A 20,068-nucleotide genomic window follows, 5' to 3' on the forward strand; every position below is an offset into this window, starting at 1 on the left:
GGGATGTGCAAGTAGGCCTCCTTGAGATCCAGTGCCGTTAAGGAACGCTACTGGCTGCACCGCCACTACCACAGACCGAAGGGTTTCCATACAGAAATGCCTGACCTTCAGAAAATGATTCACCTTTCTGAGGTCCAAGATGGGATGGAAAGAGCCTCCTTTCTGAGGAACGACAAAGTAAATGGAATACTGACCCTATTGCTCCTCAGATCGAGGAACCGGCATAACAGCTCCTAGATCTAAAAGAGACTGCAAGGTGGTCTGGACAGTGGATCGCTTGGAAGTTGTCCCACACTGGGACTCCAAATACAAATCGGCGATGGGCGAGGAAAATTCTAACCAGTAACCGTCTCGGACAATATCTAAGACCCATTGATCCGAGCTGATTTTGGCCCACTCATCGAAAAAGAGAGTCAGCCAACTTCCTGAAGAGTGGACCAGCGACACATCATTGAGAGGGACGTCCAGTCATGCCCTGATGGGCCGCTGAGCCTGTATTCCTCTTATCTCCCCAAAAGGAGGACCGCAACTGAAAACAGGAGCGCTGAAAACCAGAGCCGATGTCTCAAACCTCAAGCCAGCCTTCGGCTTATCCTCCGGGAGGCACTGTGATTTGGAATCACCCAAATTTTTAACCAGTTTTTCGAGATCCTCTCCAAAACAGCAGCTTGCCTTTAAAAAGCAACTTGGTGAGGCATTGTTTGGATGCCATATCTGCCGCCCAGTGATGCAGCCACAAGAGACGACAGGCAGTGACTGCCAGGCATTTCCTTGGCAAAGGCCTGTACCAAATCATACAAGGGAATCCACCAAGTAGGCCAGCCTAGATTCTAACTGCAGTGCCGAAGCTACCATAGCCGACGAGGAACCGCAATCCTGCTCCAGCGCCTGCTGAAACTAGCTAAGCCACGCCCTAGCCGCATAGGAACTACAAATAGAAGCCTGTAAGGCCAGAGCCAGCACCTCAAAAGAGTGCTTCAACGAAGCCTCCAGTCTCCTATCCTGCATATCTTTCAATGCCACGCCACCCTCTACCGGGATGATAGTCTTTTTAGTGACCACCACCACCACCAGAGTGTCCACTTTGGGTAAGGTAAACTGCTCAACCTGATCCAGTGTCACAGGATAGACACAAGCCATAGCCCTTGCCACCTTCAAACTCGGATCAGGGTCGGACCACTGAGTCGTAATGAGATTCTGAATAGCCTCATGTACAGGAAAAGCCCGGGAGGGTTTCCCCATACTAGCCATCTTCAAATTTACTGCAACTGCAGCTTGCACTTCCGGCTCAAAAATGTTCAGGGCTTCCAAAGCCCCCAAAATGAGAGGGTAATTCCTCTCTATGAAAAATATGAACAGCCGTGGGTTATCAGGCTCCTCCTGGAGAATCTCCCCCTCTTCAAAGTCATCCAGACGAGAGGGAAACAAGGACACCCCTGAAAAGGTCGCCAGAGAAGGGGAGGCTGACAAAAGGGCTACTGACCCCCACCTCAGACATGGAGGTCAAACACTGCCTCTTCTGCGCAGGATCTTCTAAGGGGGAGGGTCAAAAATAGGCCCATGACCCCTGAGGGGTCAATCGGAGGCAGTCCTATCTGCTGAGAGGAAGCCTGAGGAAAAACACGCTTCAAGAGGTAGGCCTGATGTAAAAGGAGAACAAAATCTGAACTTGGACAAGCCTGGTTTACACAAATATGTATGTGCTAGCATACTGATAAACATATAATAATTCTCCACAAAATGGAGACAAGTTAAGGACCTCCTAGTGGAAGTGGCAAAGTAAAAACGGTAAGAGCATTAAAGTGTTATGGGGGAAATGAACATAAACTTGGTACTGTCCATAAGCCTTCGCAACTGCAGAAGCCTTAGAGTCAACTCCAGCCTCATTGCTGTGGTAAGAACAAGCAAGAGAAGTGTGTGTGCAATGCCAGAGATCAGCATTGTATGAATCATTGAAAAAGATGACCAGGCTTGAAATGGCCTACAAGTAGAGGTACAGGCTTGTACATTAACTCATTATAGTCACCCTTGAGAATGATATGGAATCATGGAATTTTATTTTGGGGGATCCTGCCAGGTACTTGTGACTCTGTTGGAAACAGGATGCTGGGCTAGATAGACCCTTTGGTCTGATCCAGTGTGAGAATTCTTATGTTCTTATGGACAGCAGTGGTAAGACATGGGTTTAAGGTCAGGTAAATGTTATGAGAAGAAGGGGATTGTGTTGGTTCGAGCATGAGAATTTTGTAAACTCATCTACTCACAGTGGTAGAATTGCCAGAATGGATGGACTAATTTTCTGCAGTCATTTATTTTAAAAGCACTAAAAAAGCAGAAGTTAATTTATTTACATAAACCAATCAATTCCAATTATATCTAAAAAAAGCAATTAGCAGTAGAAAACCTTAAAACTTCAGAGGTGACAGCATAACTCCATGAACACCCAATATTTTTTGTCCAATCTATTCATTACATAAAATAACTGTTCCAGGGTACTCTGGGATATATTCACCTGCCTTTCAGTGCTGGACTCCCAGAATATTTGAAATGAGAGCACAGGAGTGGACACATCAGAACTCTTAACCATCCATCCAGTCATCCAAGTTACAGTGTGGATTCTTCGCTTCAGTTTCTACCAATTTGCTGCACGGTAATCACGTTTTTATAAAGATTCATAATGGAACGCTACTTTGAAGCGATTATTAAATAATGTTCGGCTCACCTGGCCATCTGTTTGTAAGCCTCTTCTGCCACTGCAAAGATGTGAGGATCCATGTCTCCCATATTTTGGCCGCTGTATGCATAGATGACATCTTCCCCGTAGATTGGCAGCTGTTCGTATGGATTAATGGCAACAAGTACAATACCTAAAATACAAAGGTCCATGGGTAGTATGTAAGGACTGTATTCCAGCGATACTCAACCAATTCAAGGCTGTTATTATTTGTTACATTTGTACCCCGCGCTTTCCCACTCATGGCAGGCTCAATGCGGCTTACATGGGGCAATGGAGGGTTAAGTGACTTGCCCAGAGTCACAAGGAGCTGCCTGTGCCTGAAGTGGGAATCAAAATCACTTCCTCAGTTCCCCAGGACCAAAGTCCACCACCCTAACCACTAGGCCACTCCTCCACTCCAGCAAGCTGTATTCACACTCCATTTTTAATCCTGAAATTAAAAGTATTAGTTCCATGTGATTGTAGGTATTTTTTTTTAAGTTAAAGCATGTGCTTTTTTTCTTTAAATTTTAAGGTACAGAAAAGTCACAGAGAATGCCTGAAAGGCTAAAAATTAAATATTACACCTTTATTCATACATTTCCCTTCTGATCATAGTAGGAACATGTGACCTTGGCCATATATGAAAAACATGATCAATATACATTCCAAGGTTAATGCAACATGTCCAAATGAACAGGGAGATCCCTTCATGGAATATTCCAGAGTAACAGTGCACAATGGCTTAGGTCAGCGTTTCTCAACTGAGTGCTTGAAACGCACCCATGTAAAACTCCCTTCATATGAGTATTGATCCCAATCTTCCCCTCAGAGATGCAATTAAGTGCCACTGGGCAATTGGGGTGTCTGGAACGCATAGCAATCTATTGCCTCTCCTATAAAACGGCATTCCTCCCGCTTTCCTTTCTATTTTGATATTTTTTCTACTTTCATATTTAGTTTAACTTATAACTATAAGTCACTCAGAAGGTACAACAAGTAATGAATAAACTTGAAACCCAACCAGTCTCGTTTTTACACTATCCGCAGTAAATATGTATGAGGTAGCTTTGCATACAGTGAAAGGAGTATGTGCAAATCTGTCTTATGCATATTCAGACATCCCGAAGGCCAACTTACTGTGTTCTGTCCAAACATTGAACACAAATAGACCCTTGCCAAGTTCAGAATAAGTGACCACAATCTTAAAATATGATTATGTAGAGACGAATTAAATATAAACCCAAAACACCACACTCCGCCCGCAGTGCAACACTACAGAAAAAAAACAGCACCCTGCATTCTGCAAAATATAAAGAAATCAGTACAATTTCTTGTAAAACTGACATTTTCCATTCATTGAATTAAAAATGAAATCCTTTCTACCTTTACTGTCTGGTTGTTTTGTTTTTCTGATCATGTTTGTCCTAATCTCCAATTTCTGCTTTCCACCTTCTTTTCTTAACTTTCTTTCCAAGGTCTCCAGTTCGTCTGTCACTTTCTTTCCTACATCCATCTGACTGACCTTTTCCTTTCAGTTTTCCTCCATTTTTTTCTATCTGCTCAGATTTTGTTCATGCTTACTATTTTTTTTTTACTGCATCTACCTACTGTTTTCCACCTCCCTTATCCCAGACCTCTCATTCTTCATCCTATTATTCACCAGTTTTTTTGCTAACTCCCTCCTTTCTTCCAGTACCTTCTCTTTTCCTCTTTCCCTTTCCTCCCCTCTTCACTTTTCTGACCAGTATCTTCTCTCTTTCTTTCACCATCTCCATCCAGTATCTCTCACCATCACCCTAGTCTTCCCTTGTATCAAGCATGTTCCCCTCGCTCTTCTATGTTAGCATCTCCCTATTCCTCCCATGTCCAGCATACCACTTTCTCTGTCTCCATCCCCAGCCAATGTCTAGCACCCCCTTTTGTCTTATTGCCATGTCCAGCATCTCTCCCCTCTGTCTTCCTATTCACCCCATGTCCAGTATTTTCCTTCACCCTACAATCCACCCCCACCCATGTCCAGCATACTCTCATATCCTTTTTTCCTCCCTATCTGATCTAGCATCTCCTCTTTCTTTCCTCCTCCTCTAAGCCTGCATCTTCCCCATTCCATTCCTTCCCTCTTTTCCTCCATCCTTACCTGGCATCTCCTTTCTGTCACTTTACAGCTCCCGTGTCCAATATCTCCACTTTTCTCACCCTTTGATGTCTGGACATTTTACTTTTCTAATGGGGCTGGTCCCACTCTGTTTTCCACTTTCTTTGTGTTGGTCTTCTCCTAAATTCTTCACCAAGTTGGCCTTTCCATTTCTTCTTTTTCCTCTTTTCTTCCTTTCCTTCTCTACATCTGTCTGGAACTTATCTTTCTTTTTATGGTTTTTTCCCCACTTTTATCTTCACTATGTTTATATCAGCCCACTTGATTTTACCCTCATTCTCCCTTTCTCTCACCCTCTAGTTCTTAGTCACCTCCTTTTCACATCTCATCTACCTACTGGTTTTTCCTATTTCCCTCTCATCCCCCCCCCCCAGTACTCCCAGTGCCCCCTCTGTCTTCCCTCCCCTCCATCTCCATCTCCTGTACTCACCCTCTCAGCCCTAACCTACCCTCCACTGCCTTTCATCTTCTCACTAACCCCAGTTCTAACCTTCTCTCCTTCCTTCCCTCAAGACCATTCTTCTTTTACCCTCTATCCCATCTCCTATTGCCTCTCTTTTACCATCTTTTTAACCCCATTTCAATCCCTTCAGAAACCTATCCCCTTATATAAGTGCATACGTATTGCCATACTGGGACAGATCGAAGGTCCATCAAGCCCAGCATCCTGTTTCCAACAGTGGCCAATCCAGGTTACCTTGCAAGATCCCAAACAGAAGAACAGATTTGATGATGTTTATCCTAGAAATAAGCAGTGGATTTTCCCCAACTCCATTTTAATAATGGCTTATGGACTTTTCTTTTAGAAAGCTATCCAAACCTTTTTTAAACCTTGCTAAGCTAACTGCTTTTACTACATTCTCTGGCAATGAATTCCAGATTTTAATTACACGTTAAGTGAAGAAATATTTTCTCCAATTTGTTTTAAATTTACTACTTCATAGCTTCATTGCATGCCCACTAGTCCTAGTATTTTTGGAAAGAATAAACAAGCAATTCATGTCTACCCGTTCCACCCCACTCATTATTTTATAGACCTCTCCTATCCCTCCTCAGTACCCCCATTCCTTTTCAATGCCACTCATCCTCTCTCCATTCATTCAGATCATTCATTCTATGTCTCAACTTTTCCCCATATTTATCTTCTTTCTCTTACCCCCTATTTCACACACTCACTCACTCTCCCAACCCATCAATATAACAATTGATAGGTACAAGTGGGGGGAAAGTAAGTACTCACTATTCCCTAAAAACTCCCACTTGACCTCTCCTATCCGTAACTCTCTGCTCCCAACATCCCTTTCAATCAAGTCCTAATCATCTTCTGCTCTATCCCCCTCTCCTGAGTCCTAGTCATCTGCCCTATTCTCCCTCTCCCCCTAGTCCCATCCATCTTCTACTCGGTTCCCCCTTCTTCCCCCACCCCCTAGTACCATCCATCTTGTATACTGTCCCCCTTATCCCCTACCCATTAGTGCCATCCATCTTCTATTCTGTTCTCCTCCTTCCAGACCCATTTTCTGATCTTTCCAAAGTGTCCTATTTGATACTTCTGCTCTATCTACGGTCATTCCTTCCATACCCTTGTACCTGTCCCTTCTCCTGCGTTACTGTGCCTCCTTGGATCCAGCTTTTCCCCCACCACCCAGGGCCAGCATCTCTCCCCTGCCCCCTCCCAATGGTACTGGATCTACTGAGGGAGAGAGAGAGATGCTGTATCTCTCCCCATCTTTCCTACCTTCAAGCCCTTACCCCCCCCCCCCCCCCCCGACATCTCCCATCTACTCTGGTCACCCAAGCATATTCCTCATTACTACCCCCTTGCTGTCCTTTGGGTCCAGTGTCTTTCCCTCTCTCTTCACCACCACCTCCCTCATTCAAACTCTCTCTTCCTGCTCCCTCCACTCACGATCTGGCACCTCTCCCCCCTCCCCCCATGTGATTTAGCATTTATTTTTCCCTTCTCCACTACCCATAGTCCGGTTTCTCTCTCCCTTCCCTCCTCCCCACAGTCCAGCGTCACTTTCACTAGCAGTTCTCTGACCTTCCAGTAGCGAATCAGCTCTCAAGATAGCCAGCCTCATCCTTTGCCAACCCCAGAAGCTTTCTATCTGCACAACTTCCTGTTCCCGAATAGGTGGGATGCTTACAGAGAGAAAGCTTCTGGGGCCTGCAAGAAGCAAAACTGTCTTGAGAGCTGACACCGCTGGAAAGTCAGAGCTGTGTTGCGGGGGGGAGGGGGGGTAGTAAAAGATGCAGGACTAAAGTGAGAAGGGAAAAAAAAACTACAGGGGCCTCAACCAAGAATAGGGGGCCTGGGACCCCCGTGGCTATGCCCATGCCTAAAACATGAGGCTTCTTAGATTTAAGATTAACGTAGACCAGACGCAGACCAGGTGACCCTGAGGCAGGTAACGAAACGCTGGCCACCGTTGGTCTTGGTCTTACACAGCGTCTTGGGAGTCCAGATGAATTTAAGCTAAGTGTTATTTATAACGAATTTCTAAGTAAAGGAAAAGCAATAAAAGAAAAGTTTGTAGAGGTGGCTGCCGATGATGAAGCAGCCCAGCCCCTGTGAGCTTTCAAATTGTGTAGCCGGGGGCTTCGTGAGGCGTCACCTCTCGTACTTATAAACTTAAAATATGGTCAGCTGAATTGCCAGTTGGATTTTTGACTGCTCCTTTCCATCAATTTATATTGTTGTTTAAGCATAATGCTTTAACATACAATGTCTAGCCCGACAAGAAGCAGAAGAGCAGCAGGTGGTGACAGAGTTGCTGAGGGCTCTGCATATCCCTAAAAGTGTAATCTGGGCAACTGCAACATTGCTGCTTCTAAGGAAAAAGAAATTAGTTAAGCAGCTTCAAGAGACTAGCAGGAAGCCACTGGTCCAGGAAAGGAGAAGAGAACTGGTCAAGGAGGGCCAGGCAGCAAAAAAGGAACAGCACCTGTGATTACATCTAAATTCAATCCAGCTCTGGGAAGTATTCAAGAGAAAAGAACGAAGAGGAGACTTTGGGGATTTGGGAGCCCTGGGAGAAATAAGTGGCTGGTATTATTCTTTGCTCTCTGACTTTACTACTGTTATTGTTGTGAAATCTGTCCTTATTGTTTAAAGACCATTTTCTCAGTAAGCTCTCTGGTTCACAACCCCAATTCTGGCCTGGTCTTAGTTACTGAGTGCTGCTAAAGAGTGGGCGTGTGGCTCAGTTTGCCAACAGCCCCCAAATTATACAGTACTGAATACAGCAAGAATATTTATTTGGATTTACTGCCTTTATGAAGGAATTCACTCAAGGCGGTGTACAGTAAGAATAGATCAAACAGGAGCAGGAGGCATTTAGAGCAGTAAAAATATTCGAACAATACAAAGTATGTCATGGTATACTACTTAAATCCTATCTAATTGCTCCTAATCACATAGGTTTTAATGAGTCTTTGAACCAATAAAATAACCTTTACTAACATGTAGCCTCATAAGCCCATATTGAGAAATAAGAAAGATTGGGAGTAACAACGTGTGAGATTTATAAGATACAGCCTTGGACGGGCTTAAGGAAAAAACAAGCAGCGACTGAGCTTTTGAAAAACTTGGAATGGCAAAGCTAAGTGCACGTATAGAACTGTTCAACCTGGCTGACTTTTGATTTGATGTAGAAATGCATTTTGGTCTTCTGTATTAAGACCTAGTTTAGAGTTTCATAGGTCTGTTTGAAGATTTGATGAGCATTTGAACTGTGAATTTATAAAATTATTTGTCTTCATGAGCCTGGACACTGCAGACTTTTCTCTCATGGTTAAATATAGATAGGAGAGTTTTTCTCTGCGGTGTCAGGTAGGTGGGGTAGCCGATGATGAAAGTCAGTCAGTGGTGTCCTAACAAGAAAGGTACCCTGGGCTTATGAGGCTACATGTTAGTAAAGGTTATTTTATTGGTTCAAAGACTCATTAAAACCTATGTGATTAGGAGCAATTAGATACGATTTAAGTTTCTGATTTCATATTGCTCCATGCAGTTTTGAATTTGTTTGCTTTATGGTATACTACTTGCAATGACAACACAATATGTACTAGAACATTATAATTGGTAGTGAAGGGTAAGGCAAAGTTGTAACATATAGATGAGTAAGAAAGTAGGAAGAATTAGAAAGTAAGGATATTTGATTTGAAGAAAGTTGCACGTGAGGTCAGAGAGATGGTTAAATATTATCTCAGCTAGGGTAGGAGTGGATAAACAGTATGTGCAGCCCGAGTCAATCCTAGTGTGTGTGAGTGAGACTAACAAGTTAGTTACTTCTTCCATTAAAGGCTTGGTTGACGAGCCAAGCTTTCACCTGCTTCCTGAAGTAGAGGTAGTCTCGTGTTAAGCAGAGCCTTTCAGGCAATGCATTCCAGAGTGTGGAGGCTACTCCGGAGAAGGCTCGCTTGCGGGTATCACATCTGTGTTGCTTCCATAAAGGTATGCCCCCAGTCAAGTGTATGATTGCCTTAATGAGTTAGGACAAAAGTGGTAGATATGCCACTTACTGAAGAAAAACTAAATCACTTATCAAGTCAAAGAATACAGTGTATCTACATCTGGCTTAGATAGTCACTTGGAGATTAAAATCCCCAATTACCAGAGGATTGTGGGAGCAAATAAAGAGTTGAGAGCAGTGGCGTAGCCAGACTGCCAATTTTGGATGGGCCTGAACCCAAAGTGGGTGGGCACAAAATTTTCTCTCTACCCCCTCCCCCAGCAAAATTTAGTCACGCTAATCAGATGCATTTGTCACACAGGGTAAAGTGCTGCTATTCAGTGCATCAGATTTCAGAAAATTTATTTAATAGCCTAACACCCTTTTCAGTGAGCTTTCAGAGGCCAAAACCTCCTGCCTCAGGTCAGTATAATGCTGTTACGGTATCCTCGCCTGACCTAAGGAAGGAAGTATTGGTCTCTGAAACTTCATTAACACAGGTACCATATTACTTTATCCTAAATTAAAAATACCTTTCTTGTATGGCCATTTACTTTTTCTCATTGTGTCGCTCCCAGTCTCTAGATTCTGCTTTCCTTCGTTTTCGCTTAACTCTTCTGCCACGGTTTCCTGGCCATTTCTCATTTTTCTTTCCTTTTTCTTTGCTTTCTTCAATATTTTTCTGCCTCTCTCTCTCTGTCCTGATTTAATTCATTCTTACTATCCATTCTTTAATTTCCTTCATCTACTTATGGCTTTTCATCTTTTTCTCACCCTTGTTCTCCCCATGCCCCTTCCTCTTATTCTCCAGTCTTTCACTACTCTCCTTTTCCATCCAGCAGCTCTCTTCTTTCTCTCCCCATCCTTCCAGTCTCCCCTCTCTCTCCCCATCCTTCCAGTAGTCTCCCCTCTTTCTTTCTGAATCCTTCCATCCAGTGTCACCTTTCTCCATACCCTTCCATCCAGCGTCTTCCCTCTTTCTCTCCCCATCCTTCCATCCATCTACCCTCTCTCCTGATCCTTCCATCTAATGTCTCTCTCTCCCTCTTTCTAACCAGTGTCTCTGTATCACTCTACCCTTTTCTGTTCAGTGACCCTTCTCTCTCCACATCCTTCCAGTCTCTCACCTTTCTCTCTGCATCCTTCCAGTCTCTCCCCTTTCTCTCCCCATCCATCCGTTTTCCCTCTTTCTCTCCCCATCCTTCCATCTGTTTTCCCTCTTTTCACCCCATCCTTCCATGTTTTCCCTCATTCTCTGCCATCCTTCCATCTGTTTTCCCTCTTTCTCCCCATCCTTCCATGTTTTCCCTCTTTTCACCCCATCCTTCCATGTTTTCCCTCTTTTCTTCGACGAGGCCCGCCCTGCATGCCAGCGCCAGCCCCAGCTCCCATTGCCGGCCACTGCTGCTTTTCCTGTTGAGCAGCAGGGCCGGCGCTACAAAAAGAAGAAGCGCTAACGGCGCTAAGGACGAGAAATGTTTAAAAAAAAAAAAAAAGCGCAGCACCGGCAGGCACTGTCTAGGCAGCCTTGAGGCATTGGCTGCTGGCTCGCAGGCTCCTCCCGTCTGGGAGGGGCCTGCGAGCCAGCAGCCAATGCCTCAGCAGCCAATGCCTCAAGGCTGCCTAGACAGTGCCTGCCAGTGCCGCGCTTTTTTTTTTTTTTTTTAAACATTTCTCGTCCTTAGCGCCGTTAGCGCTTCTCCTTTTTGTAGAGCCGGCCCTGCTGCTCAACAGGAAAAGCAGCAGTGGCCGGCAATGGGTGCTGGGGCTGCCGCTGGGCGGGCCTGGGCTGAAATTGGGCGGGCCTGGGCCCAGCCAGGCCCATCCGTAGCTACGTCCCTGGTTGAGAGTTGAAGGGGAGTAAACTAATAAGTCAACAGCTGAGGTGTTATAAAGTTAAAAGAACAAGGCCTCAAAAGAACTGGAGATGGGCATTGCCACATCACTACTGAGAAAGACTTTGAATAAAACACCATCACTCCATATCACCTATCTTATGGTCTCTGTTGTAAAATAAGGAAGGAAGAAAAATTTCACGAGTGGGCCTGCTGTAAATACTTAAACTTCCCATCTCTAAACCAAAAAGTACATTATACACAACTGAGCCACATTATCAAGCATAGAATGTGACCCAAAAGACAGTAACAAACACATTAAAATCCAGACTGAATCCTTCAAACAACAAATGAGCAAAGCATGCAAAGCATAATTTATGATATTCTTTCCAACCCCACTTGAGGTGGGGCAGTTGTAGGAGGTAGTTTTGTTTTGGGGGGGGGGGGTTTTGTGTGAGGCAGTTCGTGGGGTGGTCTGCATATATGTGTCTCTCTGTTATGTGTTCTATATGAGTTGTACATGTGATGGATCTGTGGGGGGTAACTGAGTATGGTGGTATAGCCTGTGGGGGTAATTTGGGGGTCTGGGTAGTTTGAGAGATGGTGGGGCAAGTTGCTGCACTTTTTTAATGTAGGGCCTGAACAACTTCAGAAACGCCAAAAGATCAGCCCGCAAATTCCTCAATCTGAACTTCCCCAGCTGTAAAGGACTTAAATATAAGCAGGCATACGACACTACCTTCTCGTACAGAAGTACACAGCTATGGAACGCACTACCCACAGCCCTGAAAACCATAGACAATCTAATTAACTTTCCCAAATCCTTGAAGACATATCTCTTCCAACAAAGCCTACAAAATGAACCCTTAATGACACAAATCGCAACCCAACTCACCCAAATATCAAAATGCAACTCTTACACCACCCTAACACCTCCTTCTCTAATTCCTCATACATCTTCTGCTTATACCGATTGTATACAAGATCCTGTCATGACTATGTCATAACTACACTCTGTAAGCCACATTGAGCCTGCAAATAGGTGGGATAATGTGGGATACAAATGTAATAAATAAATAAAACTATTTTTCTGGGGTAGTTGCAGGATAGCTTTTGGAGGTATGGCAATTTGGAAGGTGGTGGGGTGAGATTCTAGAGCATTTCAGTGGACCTACTTTTAGGGATGGGGCAAGCTTGTAGGGGAGCATTTTTCTGGATGCAAGGCAGTTAGCAGGGTGGTGGAGCACTTGCAGAAGACTTATTTTTGTGGATGGAGCAGTTTGTGCTGTGGTGGGAAAGTCGCAGAGCAATTTCTCAAGATGGGACAGTCACAAATAGTAGTTCTTCAAGGTGGGGTGTACTTGCAGGGTGGAGAAGGAAAGTTTGATGAGAATGGGGATGCTTTGCAGAGTGGTATGGCAGTCGCCATTCCATAGATAAATTTAAGGAAGCAGCTCAATATTGGAGGTGCTCAAGCACCCACTGCATCCACAGAGCTGGCTCCTCTTCTAATGTTAAACAACGCAAAAAATGTGAAAAAAAATAATGCTACACTGGCGAGACATGCCAAACGTTAAAAGTAAAGAAATCTAATAGAAACCCCAACAGAGGACTTAGTAACTGCTTCAACCCTGTTAGTTACTTTAGCTCTATCTTCGATAAAACTTTAATCATGAAAAAAAATTTTAGAAGCAGAGACAATGACTTCCTGGTTTTCAAAGTACGAATATTCCCAGATGTGTCTAAAGATACCCAAAAAGACGCAGACAATTTCTTCTGCTAAAACCAGAGGTTCTCCGTATGGGAGCCACTTTTCTTCTACAATATCCTTGCAAGTGTATTGTATACTGTCAGTCAGTTAAATATGTTTTTTTTGACTCTTTGCAGCTTTCCAAGTTTATAGTAGCCAGAAGTTCTCAACGGTAAAGCTTTGAATGTGTATGAGAACCATAGAAAACCGGTTTATAATTTCTTGTAAAATTTCTTACTTAATTCTCCTTAAATGTTAATCTTGGATCCCATTTGTGGACTGGAAGTACTAACTCAATTAATATTAATATGTTCATAATTCTTCATTAGTAATTTCTGAGGAATGTACTTTTTCTTTTTCAAATATGTTATGATATTTGAAATAAATATATATGATGATTAAAAAAAAAAAAGTAAAGAAATCAACTCACACAGTCATAAGTGTACATGTCGCAGAGAAAACCAAGATGGCATCCTTGTGGGGAGCTCTTTTTGGGGCCAGACAGCTATATGATCAGCATACTTCAAAAGAAACGTAACACAATCCAGGAATGTAAGACTTTTTAAGTTCAATAATTCGGAAAATGTTGCCAAAAACTAGTGGGCTCATTCATTAAGAGGAGAGAAAGAACTTTCAAGGGTCTGTGCTAAGTTTGTGCAGCTTCAAGCCATGAGGTATAATCACTGATCAAAAAAACTCCACTTTAATTAGAAACTCTTTCATCACTTTTGAAGATGCGATTCTTAAACCAGTGATTATAACTCATGGTTTGAAACTGTACAAAGTTGTAACTGCACAGAGCATGAAAATTCTGAGGGTTCTTTTTTTTCCTCTAAATGAATGAGTCCACTAGTTTGGACTATCGTCTGAAACTTCTATTCATTTTTGAGATCGTCAATGAAACTGTGAAAACCCACTCGCTATCTTAAAATGTAATTGTCTGTAGGGAGAAAAAGAAAATCCACTGGCTCACTTACTGTATTAAGATTCATCAAGAGTTGCCCCAGATCTCAACATCAGGCATCCTGCCAGGCATCCAAATGAGGAAATTTATCTATAAGCAGCTTCTTATAAAATACTAACCATAAAAATACAAGCTTCCAAGTAACATGGCTCTAAGAATATTCTTAGAAATATCTGCTTTCATCCCAGAATGTCTTAACTGAAAAGATTGGAAAAACAGGATATGTGACCCACCTTACCCTTCACAGAGGAGAAAAATACCTTATTCAAACAGCTGAGATGTTTTACATATTGACTTTCTATTCCAGCAACCCTAAAGGGGTAACAACACTCAATTTTGCAACATCACAAGGTGTCTTCTTCTACAAAATTAGATTCCCATAGTAACAGTCGAGAAATAGCTTCCAAACTTCCAGTATATTGAAGGACAGCCCTCAAGATATTACAACACAGAGGAGACCTATGTATCAAGCATTATTCCCATGGAATCCAAAGGGGCTTAAACCCTTTAGAACATCGGACCCAGAGTGAATTAATGCATTTTCTCTTTGAGCAATCTCAACGACCCCAAAGTTTATAGGCCCTTCTCAAAAAGTTATCTCCCTACAGATCAAGTCCTGCAATGCCTGAAGCCCACAATTTTAAACAAAAAAAATCTTACCAAACTACCTTTACTTACCACAATAAGTATAGATGTGATTAGACTCCAAAAAGCGGACTTTCAGATTATGTAAGACAGCAGGCTCATGGAGGTAACTAAGAGCAGTGAGGTCATTCTCTCCCACCAGAATGTCAGGGTTACGCAAGAAGGGCAACTGCTTAGTTTTGGAATCAAGAGGATATTCATAGAGCTGAAAGTAAATATAGTTTAAAGATCAATTTTTAAAACTCCTAAAGAACCATCCTGCTGGTGATACATGTTCAAGACACAAGCACCAAGAGCCTTCAAAAACGAGAGACAGTTCCTTTAATTGTAAAACCTGAAAACCAATCTTCCATTGATGGCCCGACATGGGCCATGTTTCGGTGCACAGCGCCTACGTCAGGGGTCTGCATTAAACATAGACCGAATTTGTTAACATATTCTTTCCCTTTTGAAACAATGTGACTGTGTTGACGTTTGCTCACACTGTATGTATAATACGCTCTTTTTTTTAGGAAAAACACTTCACATGCATGCTTACTTCATACATGGAATTATGTTATTATTTTATTAGATTTTATCCATTGTCTTAAATGTACATTATACTTCCTAAATTTTTTTTTAATCAACATTATCTATGTTTTGATATATATTGTTATCCATGTTTAATTCAGACCCCTGATGAAGGCGCTGTGCGCCGAAACACAGCCCGTGTTGGGTCATCAACGGAAGATTGATTTTCAAGTTTTACAATTAAAGGAACTGTGTCTTGTTTTTGAAGGCTCTTGCTGCTTCTTTTTGCGTCTTGGACTTTGTTCTGTACTTTGGACCCTCCCTGCGCTGTTTTGGTAATACATGTTCACCTGGTTCCATGGCCAGTAGCTCAACTAGAGTACAAAAGATCCGGGAGGCTCACTAGACATGGTAGCTATTTAGGACCAGATTCAGTAAATGGTGCCCAAAGCTAGGCGCCATTTTGATCCGTGCTAAGATCGAATTCTATAAGGGTGCTCTGCGCAGTGTGCCCTTTACAGAAAACTAGCTAGGTGCCAGTGATGATCCTAGGTCGGCTGCCCCCCCCAGGTGCAGCATGACACACACACACACACACACCCCCAGGTACACGCCATTGGAGGGGTGCAGAGAGCAGCCACGCGCCTGTCGGCTCCGCTGGCTCCCTGCTCCCTCTGCCCCAGAACAGGAAGTAACCTGTTCCGGGGCAGAGGGAGCAGGGAACCAGTGGAGCCGACAAGTGCACGGTCGCTCTCTGCACCTCTCCAGCAGCGTGCACCCGGGGCGGACCGCCCCCACAACTCTCCCTTGGTACGCTGCTGCTGCTTGGTGCATTTCTTCCACCTAACTTTGGGGGCGAGCACTTCTGCCAGCCAAAAGCTAGTATAAATGCTCATGTCCAGCTGATCAAATTAAACCAAAAGGAAGTGAATCTCAAGCAGGGGAAACCAAAGAGATATGTGGCTAAACCATCCCAGCACTATCATAACTTCAAGTGCTTACCATAAGATCCGCACTCAACCATATAAATCTTGAAAACAGCTTTTAATATCTTCATCTGTATCACCATTTAAATATCTGCATGACTGCACTGTCCTGTGGCCCGATTGAGCCCCGGAACGGATTTCACTGTCCCCGATGTACTTCAATGTCATCCAGGCTAGACTCCTTAAAACTGTCTCTTCCCTTCGGATTGCCACCCCGAAAGTCTCACCTCAGCCACAGGTAGACTGCATCCTACCCGAGCCCCGGTAATGGCCAGACTCCCTAAATCCGCCGAGTTTCTGGCTCCTCAAATGGCTGATGCAATGTGACAGCTTACTGTCAGTGAATCCAATCCACTGGGTTTGGTATTACAGACCCCCCCCCCCCCCCCTTTTCCTTGCAATGGGTCACCCGGTAGAGGGCTGTAGGTAGCTCAGACGTCAGGCAACCAATGACAATCCTTTACCCCTGAACTTCTCTTTTATAACCTCTGAGCTTCTCCTGGGTCCTTCAGTCACTTCACTAATGCCTTGCTGCTCAGGGCTCACTATCATAGTTACCAAACTAACTCAGGTTATACAAAGAGTGGGCCAACCCTTCCACACCACCTCAGATCTAGCACTCATTTTCTAGTGTTATGTTCACTTTAAATCCCTCAATCGCGATAAAAAAATAAAAATAAGATAAATCAGTTATGTGGGTTTTGTAAAATGTGCAATAAATGCATTCTCACCAACTGGATTCGACCAGAGGCCCCCACGCTTACACAGTGGAAATCTTTACTTATCACCCAGGCATCATTGGAATGGCGAGAGTTTGAAGATATGTACACAAGGTTGGGTAAAATAATGTTGTACTGTTTGGGAAAATTTTTAGAACGCACTCATGCCTCTTATATGAGGAAAGGCTAAAGAAGATAGGACTTCTGCTTGAAAAAGAGATGGCTGAGTGGAGATACGATTGAGGACTACAAAATCTTGAATGGTGTAGAACTGGTAAAAGTGAATCAATTTTTTACTCTTTTGAAAAGTACAAAGACTAGGGGACACTCAATGAAGTTACATGAAAATACTTTAAAAACAAATAGGAGGAAATATTTTTTCACTCAATGAATTGTTAATCACAAAATGTACACACTTTAACACATGATGAGAGGTTTCTTTTGTATTATTTTACCAACCCCTGATGCAGGCATTTATGTTATTTGTTATTTTTGTTACATTTATACTCCGCACTTTCCCACTCATGGCAGGCTCAATGCGGCTTAAATGGGGCAATGGAGGGTTAAGTGACTTGCCCAGAGTCACAAGGAGCTACCTGTGCCTGAAGTGGGAATGATCCCAGTTTGCCAGGACCAAAGTCCACCACACTAACCACTAGGCCACTCCTCCACTAGCAACATTCCATGTAGAAGCCTGCCCTTGCAGCCGCGCAGGCTTCTGTTTCTGTGAGTCTGACTCAGACTCAGTGGAATAGCAACATTACCATTCCATGTAGAATCTCAAATAGTAGCAACATTCCATGTAGAATCTCCAATAGTAGCAACATTCCATGTAGAATCTGAAATAGGGAAAGGGAACTGGGACTTGATATGCTGCCTTTCTGTGGGGTTTACATAGTATATACAGGTACTTATTTGTACCTGGGGGCAATGGAGGGTTAAGTGACTTGCCCAGAGTCACAAGGAGCTGCCTGTGCCTGAAGTGGGAATCAAACTCAGTTCCCCAGGGCCAGAGTCCACCACCCTAACCACTAGGCCACTCCTCCACCGAAACACGGCCTGTGTTAGGTCTTTTAATAAAGTTCTGCTATCCCTAACTTGAGGCCCTTGGTGCATTTAATGCTGCTGTTTTCTACTGTGTGCTTTGGACTCCTCCTCTTCTCATTCACTAATTGTTAGCAATCAGTTTTGATGGTGTTTATATGTGGGCAAACTAGTTTTTCTACGGGGAATACCTTGTGGCAGAATAAGCACCTGTCTCTTATTTTTGTTTGTTTTACCTTGTTATTATTACATATGGTTAGTTATAATCCACAGAATAAAAATAAACAAATGTGAATCAACTGCTTTGCGTTCGTCTGCTCCCCAGGTTCATGTTCCAAAACAGGATTATATGCAATGCACTGGTACTGAGATAGTTCACTGGTAAAAGGCGTGAATTATTCACAGAGTGCTTAGAGGGTTTATATTGGAGAAAGTAGGCATTTGTTAATTGTTTTAGGAATACAAACACCAACCCCAAAAGATTAACAAAGATGCCTGCTCAGCAAAAGGACAGCCAAGTAGCACAAATCATTCATGAAAAAATTAATTCCCTAGATTTTTGTTTGGTCCAGCAGTTTTTCTGCTCCTTTTCAGATTCCAGCTCAGCTGGAAACTGCTTCTGTTGAAATACAGTTACCATCGGTCTTCAGCTAGAAGTGAACGCAACTTTACAATCTCACTGCTCAGCTCATCCCAGATCAAAGCAAAAAGTTAATTGCTAGGGAGGCCACAGCTATGGGGTCCTCCAGAACCCAGCTAACAGTCTAGCCCATCAGATGTCACCATTCTGCTACAAGAGTTCTCCTCATGCCACCTCTTCTTAGAGACGGATGTACTACTTTTCTACGTCCACTGCCAGGCCAGAAAGCACAGAAACCGACATTTAAACTAGGTCCTTTACAGGACTGTTCTGTAAGACACCAAGCCAGCCCTTCCAACAACCATGATACGGTTTGGGGAAGGAAAGGGTAAATGGCGACTCTTCTGTTCTATTTCCTGCAAGACTCTGAAAAAAAAATTAATTTGGCTACAATTGCCATTTAGCCCAGATCAACCCAAAGATATGCCTGGTTTTCCCTATTGCATACACAAAGATGTATTCTTATTATGTTCCATAGGAAAAGGTGAAAGGCAATGCCATGCATTCAATGAGGCAAAACCAAGAATGGATCAGCCTCTCCACACAGATGTGACACAGTCACTAAAACGCCATAGTGTGTTGATAACATTTGATAGTTCAGTGACTGATTTTATAGTGTTTTAAGTTGCAGCCGTTATCTCTAGCCCTGATAGCAATATAATGTATAGCAAGAGGAGTAGCTATGTACGTGACTTCCCAACTGGAAATAAGAGGAGTTATAAAAATGTGTAGATGTCAAACAAGAATATAGAAGTCCTAGGTTTGGAGGAAATAAGAGGAGTTATAAAAATGTGTAGATGTCAAACAAGAATATAGAAGTCCTAGGTTTGGAGGAAATAAGAGGAGTTATAAAAATGTGTAGATGTCAAACAAGAATATAGAAGTCCTAGGTTTGGAGGAAATAAGGTCTTTCCCTCTTTGTGCCACCCAGAAGCAGGCTCAGAGCTTAGGAGTCTGGAATTTCCAGCTTCGTATGGTTTAGGCCATGAAGTACCAAACTAGTACTGAAGTTGAGGGAAAAAAAGAGGAGTCATTGATCTTCTGCTTCTTTTCTGCCATCCTCAAGAGAACCCTGACCTCCAGGGCCTCAAAGATTAGGCCCTGGAAACCAACCCAACTGAGGTAGAGAGGCCGAGATGTATTCCTTCGTCTATGGCAGAGATGCCCAGAGAGAAGTCATCCCCAGAGTGGGAGTTGAGAAGTCCTAGTTCCGATAACCTGTTCGAGTAGGATCAGACTGACTAGACTACCTAGTTCAGGATCCTGACAGTCAAGTGTTCTTTAGCATAGGAGCCAGTTCTGCGGGTTCTGTAGGTGCTTGAGCACCTCCAATATTGAACGACTGTGTCCAGGGAGAGGTAAGTTCCATTGGGTTTAGCACCATCCAATAATTTTAAAAAGTTGGCTCCTATGTGAATCTGCAGGATCATACTCACTAGAGGAGGCTCAAGGAGCCACAGCAGAGAGAAAAGTTGGGAAAGTGCCTATTTAGGGTTTCAAGGAACTCAGAATAAAGAAAAGGCAGCTGAGAGAGTTGAAAATGACATGAGTAGCTTTGCAGGCCAGACATGAGAATTCCCGGATGCAAGATGGGAGATAACAGTAAGTTGCAGTGTCTTTGGGACAGATGAGTGAGTTCCTGAC

At 43.3% G+C, this 20,068-nt stretch overlaps 1 protein-coding gene across 1 annotated transcript in view; it reads right to left on the reverse strand.

Moving 5' to 3' along the window:
* Positions 1 to 2,717: 2,717 nt before the first annotated feature.
* The window catches only part of LOC115462880 (unconventional myosin-Vb-like), a 159,975-nt gene continuing 142,624 nt past the window's right edge, over positions 2,718 to 20,068 (reverse strand). Inside the window, exons 3-4 of the mRNA XM_030192940.1 lie at positions 14,559 to 14,730; positions 2,718 to 2,867 (exon numbers count right to left, since the gene is read on the reverse strand). Coding sequence (XP_030048800.1) covers positions 2,719 to 2,867; positions 14,559 to 14,730 — 321 coding nt within the window. The 3' untranslated portion in view covers position 2,718. The remainder of the gene's footprint in view (positions 2,868 to 14,558; positions 14,731 to 20,068) is intronic.

Source organism: Microcaecilia unicolor, chromosome 2 (assembly GCF_901765095.1).
Source record: "Microcaecilia unicolor chromosome 2, aMicUni1.1, whole genome shotgun sequence".
Lineage (NCBI taxonomy): Eukaryota > Metazoa > Chordata > Amphibia > Gymnophiona > Siphonopidae > Microcaecilia > Microcaecilia unicolor.